This window comes from Thalia democratica, chromosome 3 (assembly GCF_965202585.1).
Source record: "Thalia democratica chromosome 3, ktThaDemo2.hap1.1, whole genome shotgun sequence".
Classification (NCBI taxonomy): Eukaryota; Metazoa; Chordata; class Thaliacea; order Salpida; family Salpidae; genus Thalia; species Thalia democratica.
Window position 1 is genome coordinate 43,044,960 of NC_139167.1, and position 16,774 is coordinate 43,061,733.

Sequence of the window (16,774 nt, forward strand, 5' to 3'; positions counted from 1 at the left end):
AGTAAAGTTTATAATCTTCAGACATTTGATAAATTTTAAGATATGGACAGATTGCTCCGATTAGGAGGTGCAAGTTTAGGAAGCCAAGGTGGTGCAGATGCCCCCATTGTAGATACAGCAGAGCATGTATATATTTCATCTCTTGCATTGTTAAAAATGCTCAAGCATGGCCGTGCTGGCGTACCAATGGAAGTTATGGGACTTATGTTAGGAGAATTTGTAGATGACTACACAGTCAGAGTAATAGATGTTTTTGCTATGCCACAGTCAGGGACCGGTGTCTCTGTTGAAGCAGTTGATCCAGTTTTCCAAGCTAAAATGCTTGACATGTTAAAACAAACTGGTCGTCCTGAAATGGTTGTTGGTTGGTATCATTCTCATCCTGGTAAGTGTTATCAGTATTTTCAGTTTATAATTATTGTAGAATAAGTAGTTGATATGTTTTGTGTGCTAATTTAGTTTACCCTAATAATTGATAGGACTCTATTAAATAAATAATAAATTGATGCTAGTTTAAATTTATTATATTTAAAGCCATATTCAATCTTTGCAAATAGTTAACAAATTACAATACTTATAGGGACAGATAAGCTTAAATATTTATAAATAGTTTTAAATATATGTTAATATATAAGTTATACTGAGATTCATAGTTCTTGGGTGCACAACTATTCAAATTTTTACAGTTCAAACTCAAATAATTCAAATTCTTAAAAATACCTCAAAGTTCCACAACTCAAAAAGTTACTAAAAAAAGCATATGTAGGTTTAATTAATATATGCAAACTTTTTTTGGATATAGTGATCCTACAGATCTAAACAAGCAAATCCTTACAGGAAATCAAAGCAACTGTTTTTGTATACAAGTATTAATGTAAAATTTATTATACTGACTGCGTTTTACCACCCTTAAAATATAAACTGCTCTACTGAGTCTGTAAAGAGTAATATACATTACAAAAAAGCTTGTAAAATTTGTGAACAGTTTGTCTTTATGATTTTAGGTATATAGTATTAGTTTTTTATATTTAGCATTGTAATAGTGTTTCTTTGCAAGTTGTTGTTGTAGAACAAAGTATTTTATATAGAAAACAACTTTTTTTTTTGATTTTGCTATAAAATGTTTCAGTTCTTTTCGCATCAGTTATCAATTAAAATAAAGTTTATTTTGAGTAAAATATAAAAAATTACAAATATACCTATTACGATATATTAAAAAAAATGATTAGATAAATTTTTAAAAATGCAAACATCCAAGTAATTAAGGTATAGATTTAAAATTAAGAAAAAGATTATGTAGGCAGAGTTGTTGTCTTTCTTTTATTGTTTAGCAATAGTTATTTTTTAATTTTCTCAATTTTGTTTTTTTTAAGCTGCATAAAATAAAGGTTTTGTTATGCAAAGTATCTCCCATTTTTAATTATATTCCCTGTTTATATCTTTCTAGTCCCAAATATAATTTGACAGTTCTGCTATAACTTTTAAGTCTGTTATTTAAACTTGTTATATGGTTTGGTATATGCTTTTAAATGTTGAGCTAGTGGAGACTATGTAAAGTTTTGTTGTGTTATTTTTTTTACTATTGATTTGTAAATGAGGTTGTTTTCTAAGCCTTTGTTACTTAGTGGGCATCATTCGTTTTCTGCAGTTGCGGGTGTTTTTTAATTTTTGTAGTTTAGATTGTTTAATATATTTTTGTTTTAAAGTTTTCTATGCAACTTGACAATATTTTAAATGTATTTATATTGAATTTCTTATGGTATGGGTGCATTAAACTTTTAATTTTATGTTTTTAAAATTGACTAACTAAAAGAGTTTTGTTTAAAATGTGTTTGTTAAATTGGTAATATTTTACTCAATAAACTCAAATTTGCTTTGAAAATTGGTGGAAGTAGCACTGTAACAATTGTAAAAAAATCTTTAAAAAAAGTTTATAAGTATAATAACACGAAAAATATCTTTAATAAGTTATTTTAATTAAAATTGATATATAAATTTAGAAATTATTAATTAGATCTAATTTAAGACTAACATTGAAACTTTATTAAGTGAACCTACTGTGTAAATTATTATGAATGTAGTAGGTATTAAGGACTAAATAAAAAAACTATAAATCAAATATTATAAGACATTTTTTTAGAGTTGTATGAATTAATATGTATTCGAATGTTTAAGTTCTATAATATTCAAAATTTATTATTTAATTAATTTTTTGATCAAAAGTTAATTTACATGAAATTTTAAGTTAACAAATTTACTCACAATACTAGGTAGACATATTTTACATAAAGCAATTGATTTATATTTTTAAGTCTGTATACAAACTTGAATTAACTGTTTAATTTTAAAATAATTTTTATACTAAAAAATCTTCACAAATAGTTACTAAATAAAATAACCAAACAAAATTAAATTAAAACGAAAATGCAACCAAAATTAAAATCTAAAGTAAGAAAATGATAAAGTTATATGAAATAAAGCAAAACAAAGTAATTTGGATTAAGTTAGTACCAATTGTTAAAATTTGATTAGAATATGTTAAATTTGTTTATTTGATTTAATTATTTCAATTACATTTGAAAGATGATTCCATGATTTAATAGAAATTACAAAATATCTATGTTTTCAATTTTTTTACTATTATACTTATTGTTTGTGATTATTTATGAAACTTGTGTGAAAGGAAAATGGTTATAGCTAGAGTTTACTTATAAAAGTCATTTACCATGTTGGCAGTTATTTGACAAATCCTTATTATGTTCATAGTTTGCTTTTTATCTTCTGATGCAATAGCTGCTATTTTCTAAGTACATGTTTGACAGGGTTATTTACATATATCTTTGATTTTAAAAACTATACTCTCTTTTATTTTGAGATTTTCCCTTACCTAAGTAATTAATTACACATTTATAAAATATTTATACATTACACATTATAAGTGTGTTTATAATGGTGTACCTTTCTTTAAAACTAGCTATTATTTAGCTGATTCAGTTCTTGTAATTTGATACTCAAATAAAGATAACTTGTCATTTTAAAAGTACTTGTAAACAGGGTTGCCACTTTACCTGGAATCCAGGAAAAACATGGAATTTGAAAATTTAGGCAAAAACAACATGCAGGGTTCGTGCGCGTCAGGCTAAGTCAGGCTAAATCAGTTTTTTTGAAAAAAGTTGAAAAACGTCAGGCTAAATCAGTTTTTGTGTTTAAAACTTTGAGAATCTCAGTTTTTGTCAGTTCAAATGCATGAAATTTTTTTAATTAAGATCAAATTGAGATGTGAATTTATTTCTAAATAAAGATTTAGTTATTAAAGACAAAATCAGTCAGTATTTGTAAAAATAAGTGCTTAAAACCTTTTGTTGAATCTCTAAAATAATCTTATAAATCTTCATTATTTTGTTTTTAGTAGATTATATACGTCATAATTATAAAAATTCATAAAAAAGTACAGTTTAAACATTACAGTTTAGTTCAACAACTTAGCTGTTTTTTTTGATTTTGTTTACATGAGCTTTGTTTTTCAGAGCTTAGTTGGTTAAACTGTTTTAATTTCTAATATAAAGGCTTTATACCAAATACTTTTTAGATTAATACTCTTAGCAGTTTGTTCATATATTTTATTTTCTGTTTATTCAAAGTTATTATAGAAGTTCACAAGACTAAAAAAATAACTTATGTAATATCATGATTATTTTAATAAGTTATTTTAAAAATTAAGATGCTTTAATGATAACATAAAGTTTTTGAGAGATGTGTTTAATTACATTTTGTTTTTCTTTTACACAGGGTTCGTGCGCGTCAGGCTAAGTCAGGCTAAATCAGGCTAAATCAGTTTTTTTGAAAAAAGTTGAAAAACGTCAGGCTAAATCAGTTTTTATGTTTAAAAATTTGAGAATCTCAGTTTTTGTCAGTTCAAATGCATGAAATTTTTTTAATTAAGAATAAATTGAGATTTGAATTTATTTCTAAATAAAGATTTAATTATTGAAGACAAAATCAGTCAGTATTTGTAAAAATAAGTGCTTAAAACCTTTTGTTGAATCTCTAAAATAATTTTAAGAATCTTCATTATTTTGTTTTTAGTAGATTATATACGTCATAATTATAAAAATTCATAAAAAGTACAGTTTAAACATTACAGTTTAGTTTAACAACTTAGCTGTGTGTCTGAATTTGTTTACATGAGCTTTGTTTTTCAGAGCGTAGTTAGTTAAACTGTTTTAATTTCTAATATAAAGGCTTTATACCAAATACTTTTTAGATTAATACTCTTAGCAGTTTGTTCATATATTTTATTTTCTGTTCATTCCAAGTTATTAGAGATATTCACAAGACTAAAACTTAGCTTAAAGATATAAGTTTCATAAGTAGTAGAATCATATTTTGCAAGTTAATGAGTTGATAGTAACTTTTATTTTACTCTTTTTAAATGTTTCCGTTTATTATAACGCTTAGATAATTTTACTTAGCAAAATGAAGCTTATTTTAAAATTTAGTTTTTTTATTTAAAAAGTTCAAATTAAGTGATAAAAACATGTATTTTAAAAACAGGTATATGATAAACTTATTGTTTTCAAAATTATGTTGTTAATGAAAAGATAAGTTTTAGAGTCCAGATCATGTGTTTAATACTTATCTTTATGTATTCGTTTAAAAAGATTCTTTGAAATAACTTATGTAATATCATGATTAGCTTAATTAGTTATTTTAAAAATTAAGATGCTTTAATGATAACATTAAGTTTTTGAGAGATGTGTTTAATTACATTTTGTTTTTCTTTTACAGACTTATTCACATTTCTGTTTTAATAAAAGCTTCTGGTCCAGTCATGTAACTTATAATTGACGAATTCAAGTACTAATTGACACGAACCATGTATATGGGTGATAATAGGTGGATGTAACTAAGCCCCAAAATTTAATAAAGTTATGAATTCATTGAAGCAGAAATTATAATGACCAGTTAAAAATATTCAAGTTGCTGGGTAAGCGATTGATAGATGTTGAAAAATAATTCATTTATATATATTTTTTCTTTAAAAATAGTTTTGTGAATACTTTTATTGTGTTAATTTGCTAATTGAGACCCTCCGACACCCAAAATGCCTTCTGAAGGTGATTTTTTCTACTTTGAAAAAATGTCAGGCTAAATTGGTCTCTGTCAGGCTAAATGAAAAGGAATTTCGCGCACGAACCCTGTTTACAGACTTATTCACATTTCTGTTTTAATAAAAGCTTCTGGTCCAGTCATGTAACTTATAATTGACGAATTCAAGTACTAATTGACCTGAACCCTGTATATGGGTGATAAGTGGTGGATGTAACTAAGCCCCAACATTTAATAAAAATAACAACTCATTGAAGCTAAAATTACAATGACCAGTTAAAAATATTCAAGTTGCTGGGTAAGGAATTGATAGATGTTGAAAAATAATTCATTTAATTTTTTTTTTCTTCAAAAGTAGTTTTGTGAATACTTTTATTGCGTTAATTTGCTAATTAAGACCCCCGATACCCAAAATGCCTTCTAAAGGTGATTTTTTCTACTTTTAAAAATGTCAGGCTAAATAGGTCTCTGTCAGGCTAAATGAAAAGGAATTTCGCGCACGAACCCTGAACATGGAAAAACCTGAAATTTTAACAATTTTCACATGTTCAATAGTAAAATTTTGATTTGACTCAAAAATTCTATCATATAAATAAAAATATTTTGTCATCATCAAAATTTTTTTTTATTAAAAAACATATTTAAAGTAGCTTTACAGTATATTTTCAATGTTTTTATACTTTCTAACACAGTTTCTTACCTTAAACTAAACTTTAAACTAAAAATAGACCCAAAAATGTGTACTTTTAGAAACCTGAAAAAATTTTGGAAAAACGATTGGCAGCCTTGTGTAAATTAAAGACATTTTCTAGGAAAATGTAAAATTACTGATCTAAGGGTAATTTAAAAGACAGACAAACCTGCACTATTAACAATAACATTTAAATGGGATGAACCAAAGGTAGTCTATAAATAGGTACGCCGATCATTAACACACTTTTAAGAATATCAATAAAATGTCAAGTACTTATTTGTCAGATTACATGTGGTGTTATTTAAATGTATGATAAAAGGCCAAAATCAGAAAGAAGTTAAGTTTTTGAAATCAAAAACATCTCAACTGATGTAAATAAAATCTTTTAGTAGTTTAATTTGGAAATTGCAGCAGAAAACAAAAAGCTAATTCTCAACAAAAGGCAGGATTTGTCAAACAACTGCCCACATTATAGATGACGAATTCATTGGAATTTTAGTGAAATCACTAAAATACCTGGAATTTAAAACTATTTTTACATTTTCAGTAATGAAATTTGGATTAAATACAAAAAATATGTCAAAAGAACATTTTTTGTATCATTTAAAATTATGTATCAATGTTTTTCAATGTTGTTAATAATATTCAAGAAATTAGTTTACCTTAAATTAAATTTTTCTTAAAATGGTCCAAAAAAAAATTGTTCTTTAAAAATCTGGAAGAAATTCAGAAAACTTGGAAAAAAAATTCCAAAAAACTTTTGACAACCCTGCAAAGTGGGAAATATTGCACCTTTAGAGTAGGTTTTGGCTATTTTGGGCAAAAATAAGTGAAGAATCGAAAAATTAAATGAGTAATTAAGCAGTAAATTGGTGATAATTAGTAAAAGAGGGCAATCAATTAAAAAATTGTGGTAAGGGAGATTATGAAAATGAGTTTTGGAAACCCTGCTATAGATGATTCATCTTCAAATAAACCTCTAGCTATACCTCTTTACTTTTTCACCTTACAGTTTCTTAAACAGTCACAAATAATAAGTATAATTACAAATATAAATAAACCGTTTGTAATGTTCTATACCATCATGATATTATTGTTCAAATCTTTTTGAAATTTAGTATTCAAACAAACCATTTTTTAATAGATTTAATTTTTTTAATTTCAGTTAATAATTTTGTAGTAAAACAATAACTTCTGTATCTTTTCTTATTTGTTTTGTGTTACCTTATTTCTGTCAGTAATTGTTCATAAAAGTTTTTTAATTGTAATTTCTTTAAAGTTTTATGTTTCTGCAAATACTTAAAAACACACATCAAGCTTTTAATGTAAAATATATCTAACTAATTTTTTGACGTGATTTTTATCTTAAATCTTATATAACTAAAACTTGGCTACAGAACTCAATATATTTAAGAACTTTTAGATTTAAATTTTATAATTATAGAAAAAGTTATGTTATAATGTGATTTGTAGTTTTATGACTTAATCCCTAGTAATTACTACAATAATATTTTGTACTATAGTGTTGTAATTTAATTCTAACTTGAACAATAATAGTTTCTCAACTTATAAACATATAAGGAGACAAATTATCAAGATTTAAAAAACAAATTCTTTTAGTAAAACAATGTTTAATTCTAGGTTCTTAACAACTAACAATCTCTAGAGAACCTAGAATGAAACATTGTTTTATTTTCAGAGTCTGTTGACAAATCTTGATAATAATTTATACCATTAGTAAGTTCAGGTTATAAAGCTGTACAGCCATTCCTAAATTTTGTTTTTAGAAAGCTTGTTTTAGATAAATCTTTATTTGTTGTTTGACTTATAAACATATGATTATAGGGTAATGTGTCAAATATGCAGGAAGATATTTTTGCACGAGAGTAAATAATAATAAATGAAAAAAAAAAAAAAAGATACACTAGTGAAAAAAACAAAAAATAAATTACCGACTAAGAGTATGGGTGAGGGGTAACAGTGATTTTAAAAATAAAAAAATGACTAATAAAAATTATTAAACAAAAAAAAAAGATGAATAAAACATACAAAAAAGAAGAAAAAAGTATTACCGACTAAGGAAAAGGGTTAGGGGTATGTGATAGTAAAAAAAATTAATTAATTAAAAAATATAAATAATATTAATTTACCGAGCAAGGGATAGGGTTAGGGGTAACAGTGATAGTATAAAGAATTAAATATAAAAACTAGAAAAAAATTAACCCGTGCGATAGTGTCTTTATGCAAAAATATCCCTTCGTGCAAAAGTGTCCCTTCGTGCATATTTAACACCTATCCGATTATAGAAATACCTGATAGATACAATAAACAATGTTGCATAGTTTTTTTTAATGTACGTTAGTTTTACAGAATCATAGAGGTCACCATACTTTATTGGTTTCTAATAAAATATTAGAGTACAAAACAGCTGTTATCTTATAAAAGTTATACAAATCTTATCATCATATGAATAACTTAAAATATCTTTCTGACCATTGTTCATTGAAACATTAGTTGTGCAATTATACTTAAGTAAACTATAGTTAACTGTTTTTCTGATCAAAAAGTTATAATCGATATTGTAAATTTGTAAGTAAAACGAAAATAGTTTCATGACTTTTTCATTCAGTTGACTTATAATTGACGTTAATCTATTTAATATTAAGTTGAAATCTCGTTCTCTATACATTTATATGATTAAAAGTGGTATTATCAATTTGAACATAATTTAAAACTTTTAAAAGAGAGAACATTTCTAAATCGCTAACGGGATGTTCTACTCATACAATGTTAGGGGCCTGGTTTATAACGCAACGTGCGCTTTAACTTGTATAATAGATGTCCCCAAGATAACGAGTAAACTAAAGTTGATAAATAAACTAATATGACTTACTTACTATTTACTAAAGGTTTAATAAATAAAATACTTATATTAATGTTAACCGTAATTCGAGTCTGTGGTAATGAATGTATTTTCAATGAAATTGCGAAACAAAAAGGTGATTAAATACTATTCAACATAAAGCAAATAAATCGAATTATCAATTTTTTTAAAAGACAAAACCAAAAGTACATGAACCAAAGAAGCTGAAAACTAAGTGTTCGTTTAAACTAACTCATAAAACGATCTAAAAGCGAACTAAATTCGATAAACAAGATTGAAACCATTCATAAACTAAGTGCAGCGAAAAGCCACAATGACTTAAAGTTAACTGCTACGCAAGCTAAAACTAAAAGCGTAGCGTTGCGTATTTATACAAAAATGCTCTCTCGAAAAGGAGAAAATGCCAATAGCATAACATCTAGTTGTACAAAAATAGTCATATATTTACGAATTACATTGTTAATATATTATACAGGTGTACGACTAATCAAGTTTAAATTTTGACAATTCAAATACTTAAAAATGTTTTAAAAGGTTGCAATTAAAAAAGAAAAATATATTTAAAAAAAAAGCGTATGTAGCTCTAATTAATACCTACAAACTCTTTTGTTTTTGTAAAATCTTAACATTTTTGGAGATATGCTTTATATACGCTTTAAAATAAAGCAATTTTTAGTATTTTTAAAACTTCTTTTTTAATTATTTTTATTTATTTATATTTTTTTACATAATCTTATTAATCAGACATACATAAGTATTTTATATTTAAAAAAAAAAATAGTAATTTCTGAGTTGTGGCCCCTTAAATATTTTTTTAGTAATTTGAATTGTTGGAATTTACATTGTCATGTAAACATTTTATACTATTATGGTTAATAAAATCCCATACTTAAATTAGAGTTGAAATTTTATCATAATTTGTACGTAAAATTTATACAGGTTTCGGTTGCTGGTTATCTGGAGTAGATATCAATACCCAGCAGAGTTTTGAAGCATTATCTGATCGTGCTGTTGCTGTTGTCATTGATCCAATTCAAAGTGTTAAAGGAAAAGTTGTCATAGATGCTTTTCGTTTAATTAATCCAAATATGATGGTTTTAGGACAAGAACCTAGACAAACAACATCAAATTTAGGGCATCTTCAAAAACCTTCAATTCAAGCCCTTATTCATGGATTGAATCGACATTATTATTCAATAGCAATCAACCATCGTAAAAATAAACTAGAACAAAAAATGTTACTTAACCTTCATAAGAAGAGTTGGATTGATAATTTAAAACTTGACAACTACTCAAAACACTGTGAATCAAATGAAAAATTAGTTAAAGACATGTTAATCCTTGCTAAAAATTATAAAAAATCGTTAGAGGATGAAAAAATGATGACCAAAACTCAGCTAAAAATAAAAAATGTTGGAAAACAGGACCCGAAACGTCATCTGGAAGAAAAGGTTGATCAGTTAATGGGTTCAAATATTTCGCAAAGCTTGGGTGCAATGATCAGTTCTGTTGTTTTTCAATAGCTCCATTTTGTTTTTTCGTTACTTTTTTGAGAGTCTGTCTATGTCGTTATAAAAATATTAATTAAAAATACCTTGCTAGCTTTTGGAGTATTAATTTCTGTACCATAAGTAATAATTTCAAATGTTACTTTAGTTTTGTATTTTTGTTATAGTTAAAGTTTTTGTTTGTAATAAATAAAGATTTAATTTACGGATTTGTTTTTATATTTTAACTTGTAATGTGAACTGTAAATTACGTAAGTAACAAATTGTGATTAATTTACAACGAAGGTGAGTATAATAATTGTTTGTTTTATAAATAAACTACAACTTTCCAAATTACTTAATTCATCGAAAATTAATGTCGATTCTTTACGGTAAACTATTAATTCAGTTCTTCAGATTTTTGATAAAATGTAAGTACTTTAAAGACAAGTGGATTTAGAATATAAGATAAATAAAAAAATTTAGAGTTTAAAATTAAGTATGAACAAATAAAACTAATAGTAAACTATTTATTTACAATATACTGTTATCTACAATGTTTTATCATACCTTGCTAAAATTGCGTAGCTCCCGTGAAATGAGTACCTTAAGTTTTAACACTAATTTACTCTTTTTTCTGATCAAATGATAGTTTGTACTTACTTTATTAAATTGACGATCTAATCTTTTTACTTCGTAATTGCAAATTTTTAAAATAATTAACTGTGTTATTTTTGAATTGTCCATACTTAAGTCAAGCTTGTAACTCATTAAATTAATTTCTTAAAAAAAATATCAAATAATTTTTTGTTTCACTCATTTTCGAAATTTAGTCCGTATTTAATCAATGTCTCTATTGTACAGTAACTACACAGTCGTACCGTAAGCGGTAAATGACTTTTTTGTATACTAGGGTAGCTGTCAAACTTGCACGAGGGCACTAAATTTCACAAAGAAACTTTTGCACGGAGACATTTTTGTACGAGTTGAATTTACTTTTATTATAATCTTTTAATTTTTTATTAACTTTACTATCACTGTTACCCCTTATCCTCGGTCGGTAGATTTTTTTTTCTGTTTAATTAATTTATTTTTAGATATTCATTTTTTTAAAATAATAGTTTTTATTAGTTATATTTTTATTATTACTATCACTGTTAACCCTCACCCTTGGTCAGTAACTTTTTTTCGTTTTTTATTAATTTATTTTTTTGTATATATTTTTTCTGTCTTTATTTACTCTAGTGTAAAAATGACCCTTGGGGCAAAATTGTCTTCGTGCAATTTTGACCCGTTCCCAGAATATTACCATAGTTTATTGAACGATAAAAAAACGCTCAAAATATTTGGTTTTAAAACCTTAACTTAGGGTAGTAATCTTTTTGATTTGAACTTCTTTTTTTTCTTTTCAAAGCTTGTTTCTTTTTTTCTGCTTCAAGTAATTCAGAAGCTGTGTAAGTTTAAATTCGGCCAGTTTTTGTAAGGTTTCTGTTTAAATCTTATCTGAATTAATTCTTAATTTTACGCGGAAATTTATTCTTGCAGCAGCCTAACTGTAAAACCTAAAATACTTGATTATATATAATATGTTTACCTTTTTTATCTGATATGGGATACTTCGCACGGTAAAATGACATAAGATGTTTGAAATCTCAAAATAATTGAGTAGTCTTTTTGCTTAATTTTTTTTCTCAAAATTTCAGAGGCAGAGTTGTCAAAATGCTAACTTTGTTATTTAATTTAGCAATGGATCGTAATAAACTTTTTTTAATTAAAATTTCACGATCGAGTAAAAAAAGCAATTAGTTTACAAAGTATGCTCAGGGGTGTTTTAGGGTAGCTTAAGAGTATACATGTGACTCAAAAACCTAAAAGAAGTTTTTTTTTTTTTTATTCCCAGGCTAGAGAGCTTATAATAGAAAAGCAATAAAAATATTTTTAAAAAGGAGATAAAACTATTTTTTAAAGGTTTTTAGCCATGTATTTCAGTGAGTTAAAACAAATTTGAGTAAATTTTAAACAGAAAAAGGCAAAATCTATTTGGAATTAAACTTACATAACTTCTGAAATACTTAAAGAAAAAAAAAACAGTTTTGAAAACAAGAAACTTACTTATATCCAACTATTTATAACACTTGATTTCCCAGTTACTGAAAACGTCAATGTCCGCTTAACTCGTCTTTTCAGCCTACTGTGCAGTGCATAGTTGTGTAAGCTTGCACAGTGTGCACTGAATAATAGTAAAACTCAATGTAGTTTACTTAGAAAAGTACAGTTTATTGTTTAAAATATTACAAGCTAATATTTAGAACGACATAATCTAGTAACTGTCTAGAACAAATTGATGTTAAAAAAACCCATCAATTCATGATGCAGATGAAGTACTAGTTTAAACTAAAGTGAAAAAATAGGTATGCTTTTTAAACAGATTACTTCAACGTAATATACAACACTTTATTGTAGCTGAGGGTCTTATTAATCTTTATTAATGAGCAAAACATTATTTTTGTTCTTAAATTAAAATATATTTGTTTAATGATATTTCATTACAAAAAAACCTACTTACAATTATATTTTTAGGCCCTTTATTTGTTTCAAATAGATATTTGTTTTTCAATATATTTGAATGTGTAATGACTAAATACGTATGTTAATAAATACCTACTATACTGTTTAAGAAAAAAAAGAGCTTGTAAAGTTATTCAATAAAATTTTTCTGTTAATTATCCTTAAAGAATAGTCAATAGGGTTACAATGAAAATATGTTTTAGATGTATGAATAAATTTTATGTTCAAGTTTTATTATAATTTTATTTTAATATAACAAAAGGAAATCTGAAAGTAAGGTATTTTTGGTGTTAGTATATATAATTGAACTGTTAGCAAAAATATTTACAGTTATAGTAAAGATGAAAATATAATAAAACTAATAATAAGATAGTCACTAATGGCTTATATTCTAAAAACAGATCAAATCAATAAATTTAAGCCTAGTTCTAAAAGTATCAATATTAAAACCAAAAAATATCAAATAAGAAGTCAGTTCTTTAGATGAAAAAAAAAAAGTTATGATTGTTGTAGTCTTAACAAAACAAGTTTTTACAAGCTAACTGTAAGTCAAAAATTGTGCATAAAGCACGTTCTAAAATTAAGATAGTGAAGCTAGCAAATTTTTTATACGCTATAATTATTTCTTTGACATGATTTCAACATTAGGTTTTTACTATGCCTACCAAATACGTTACGAGTTTTTTTCTTTTTGATTAGAATTTTTAGTTAAACATTTTTTCAGCGATAACAGAACACCATAAAATTTATAAATTGAAGTACGAAATAGGTTTGAATAAATCGTAAGGTATTTGTTTCGTTTTTATACTAAATCATAATATATAAATTTAAACTACAATATTTTTAAAGTTTTAAAAGTATAAAAAAGAAATTTGGTGTATGTTCTAGCTAGCATTAAGAATTTTTTAACGTTTGTTTGAATTATACAAAAACAATTACAGTAACCCATTTTGTACTGACGGGCTGATTAATATAACTGTTTTTTAAGAGCTTTCATTGACTAAAAATAAGCATGGTGTATAGATACTGCATGTCAACAACCTAAATGTTAGCTAGGTTTTTATAAGCTATAGTTTATTTTTTCAAACATAAAGCTACATGTTTTTTGTAAGAACAGATATGTTTAGTAAACAAACATAAAGTTAATAAATATTGTGATTCTCTTTTAAGAGATATTCGTTTTACTTTTTCGACAACCTCTTTTCATTGTTTACTATCTACTGTTAGGAGGCTTTAAAAAAACTTTCACCTATTTTTTTTTTGTTTTAGTTTTATTTATGATTATTCAAAAATATGCAACTTATCAATTTTTTTTGTACAATATTATTCTTTATATTAAAATAGCTTTGTAGTAATTTTTTACAAATTAGCTTTTTAGTCCTGGACAAGACTTTAAAAGGTACCCGTGGTGTGCGACTCGATAAACGAAAGGTTCTTCGTGCACCAGATCTTAGTAAAAATATTTCTTATCGATTTTTTTATCAAAATAAATAGAATATATTTTACAACATTTTATAAAATTTAGTATTAAATATAAGCACATTACAAAAATCAATTTAGTTAAAGTCATTATCTACAACTAATGCGTAACAGAAATTTTTTTTTAACTTTGTTTTTAAAATTAAAAAAACTCATCTTAGTAAAAAAAATCAAGGTAAAAGAGTAAAACGCCTTTTTTGAGCAAGTTTTTTGAACATTAAATCTGTTAAAATTTGAGTAAAGTACAAAAGTTATAATAGATTAATAAGTGATTACAAGACTATGATAAACTAGTCAGAAAATAGTTAATTTAAAATTAAGGTTATATGTATTAAAAGATTAAAGGTTTTGAGAACCTTCGAATGCAGATAAAATAGTACTTCAGATTAACAAGACTTTAAAGATGGCAACAGGCACGTAGCTTGGTATATTGCTGCAAACATTTTTTGAAAAACATAACAAGCTTTTTTTAGAATTCATTAATTTATAAAAACTTTTAGCTTTATTACTCACTTATGCTTACTTGAGATATAATCATTAAATATAAATAGTCTACTCGCTCTTTAGATTTTTTAGTGTTAGTATGTGTTAACAAATAAGATTTTTTTGAAAATGTTTGTTTTTGGAATTAAAAACTTGTCTTTATAAGAAAGTATTACATAAAAAACTAAAAATAAATTCGCTTATATTTAGTGGTAAAGTATATTAAGATACTATAACTTTGAAAAATCAAAATCTCAAAATAAGTTTTTAAAACTGAAAAATATTAGTGCATGTCTAATGCCGTCTTGTTTCAGAAAACCTTGTTTGATTATGATAACAATCGCAAAAGGAACGTCATAAGAAACGGTAAATTAAGTGTTAAAACTTGGTTTTCAAATATTTATATACTTTAAGGTATACATTTAATCGTTTGCTAAAAAAAGATCCTAGTGAAACTAGTTCACTGGAATATAAATGAAAACAAATTATACAGTAGTCTTCCTTTATTGTACCAACATATGTTTCTGTGTGTTAACAAATCAACACACTTCAACTGGGTTTTTAATGGAAAGAAAAACAACAAAGTACAATAAAGGAAGATTACTGTATAATTTGTTTTTATACTTTAAGGTATATACTAGTAAAAACCTGGAGTTGAATTTATTTTTAATTTATCGTTCAATATAATATTATAACTTTTGTTGAGCAAGGTAACTTTATGCTTCGGTTAACTTTAAAACACTTTTAATTAAGCTTTGTAAATTGTAATTTTTAAGATGTGAGAAGTGTTTTTGAAAACTTTATCTTCAAACCGTCTAGAAATATAGAAAATTTAGCAGGCACTTTTCAAGCAAGTATTCAAAAATGAAGATTAATATCATTAGACTTATGCGTTATTTAAAACTACTAATATGGTTTTTAAAAAAAACTTTAGAGTTTTATTTACCTTTAGCTTAGAAACTTTACATAGTATTAAGATTTAAAATTCTTTTAAAAGAGTAAAACGCATTTTTTAAACAAGTTTTTTGATTAACCTTAGAATGACCTATAGTGATAATAAATAAGCAACTCGAGGCAATCAAATACCAGTTTTTTACTAATTCCTTAATATACAATTTTAATGAATTACAAAAACTAGTTTAGAAAATATGGTCTAAACTGATTTCTTGAAATTTAAAAATAACTAATAACTTCATAGGAAAGTTTTGGGCTATTGATAGATCTATTACAGATTTGATGAAAAATATCTAAATATAATTATAAAAAAATAATTTTTTAGATGTGTATTTACTTCTTATTACGATTAAACAATCTCATTGAAAACTGAATTTGTTTATTGTTCAAAAAAGCATCGTTAGATGATATTAATAACTTTCTTTTACCATAAAAAAATATTATTATTCTATTTCTCACAGATGTTCTTAATTAGCGTATACTTATCGATAAAGAAAAGAAAGGGTTATACTGTGATGTGTTTTAAAAACTAAAAAAAATAATGTTCTTATAAACATAGTTATACAAATTAAACAACAGTGCACCGCTTTACAATCAACATCAGTCTTATTATAAATCATAGCTAAGAGGACTGATTCTACTTATTTTCATAAATAAGTCTACCTGATGTTTTATAATTAGAAGGAAACCAGTTCGTGGACCGCCAATTGAACTACTGTCGAAGGTCGTGTGTTGTAGTCTATAGTTTATTTTAGGATTGTAAAAAATATCGCCTTTTCTAATGATAGCTATATGGAGTAACATTTTAGTTTATTTAAAAAAAAATGTTGGTTTTTTTAATCATTTCGTGACATAAAATTGAAAAAACTATCTTCCTTCTGAATAGATCTTTAGTTCTGCACAGGATTGAACAAAAGTAAAATGGAAAAAATTATTAATTATAAACTAAATTTAAACCAGAAACTAGTATAAAACATACTTTGTAATACCTAAAAAAAATTTTCACTTTCAAATTTTAAATAACATTTTTTTTTCCAAAAAAATATAATTGCTTTAGAAAACAGAATTATATGTTACTATTAAAAACTTTTTAATAACATAAAAGAAATAAAACTA

The 16,774-nt window shown here is 25.1% G+C and overlaps 1 protein-coding gene across 1 annotated transcript; it reads left to right on the forward strand.

The window, feature by feature from the left end:
- Window positions 1-10,288, forward strand: LOC145832048 (26S proteasome non-ATPase regulatory subunit 14-like). The gene is made up of 2 exons (XM_082939413.1): window positions 1-385; window positions 9,627-10,288. Exons 1-2 carry the CDS (start codon window positions 43-45, stop codon window positions 10,208-10,210), a joined length of 927 nt encoding a protein of 308 aa, XP_082795539.1. The 5' UTR covers window positions 1-42; the 3' UTR covers window positions 10,211-10,288.
- The last annotated feature ends 6,486 nt before the right edge of the window (window positions 10,289-16,774 follow it).

What these genes read in the sequence shown, in the direction of transcription:
- LOC145832048 (XM_082939413.1), top strand. Translation starts at nt 43, where the DNA reads ATGGACAGATTGCTCCGATTAGGAGGTGCAAGTTTAGGAAGCCAAGGT. An exon ending in TTGGTATCATTCTCATCCTG is followed by an intron (nt 386 to 9,626) that starts GTAAGTGTTATC and finishes AAATTTATACAG; the next exon opens with GTTTCGGTTGCTGGTTATCT.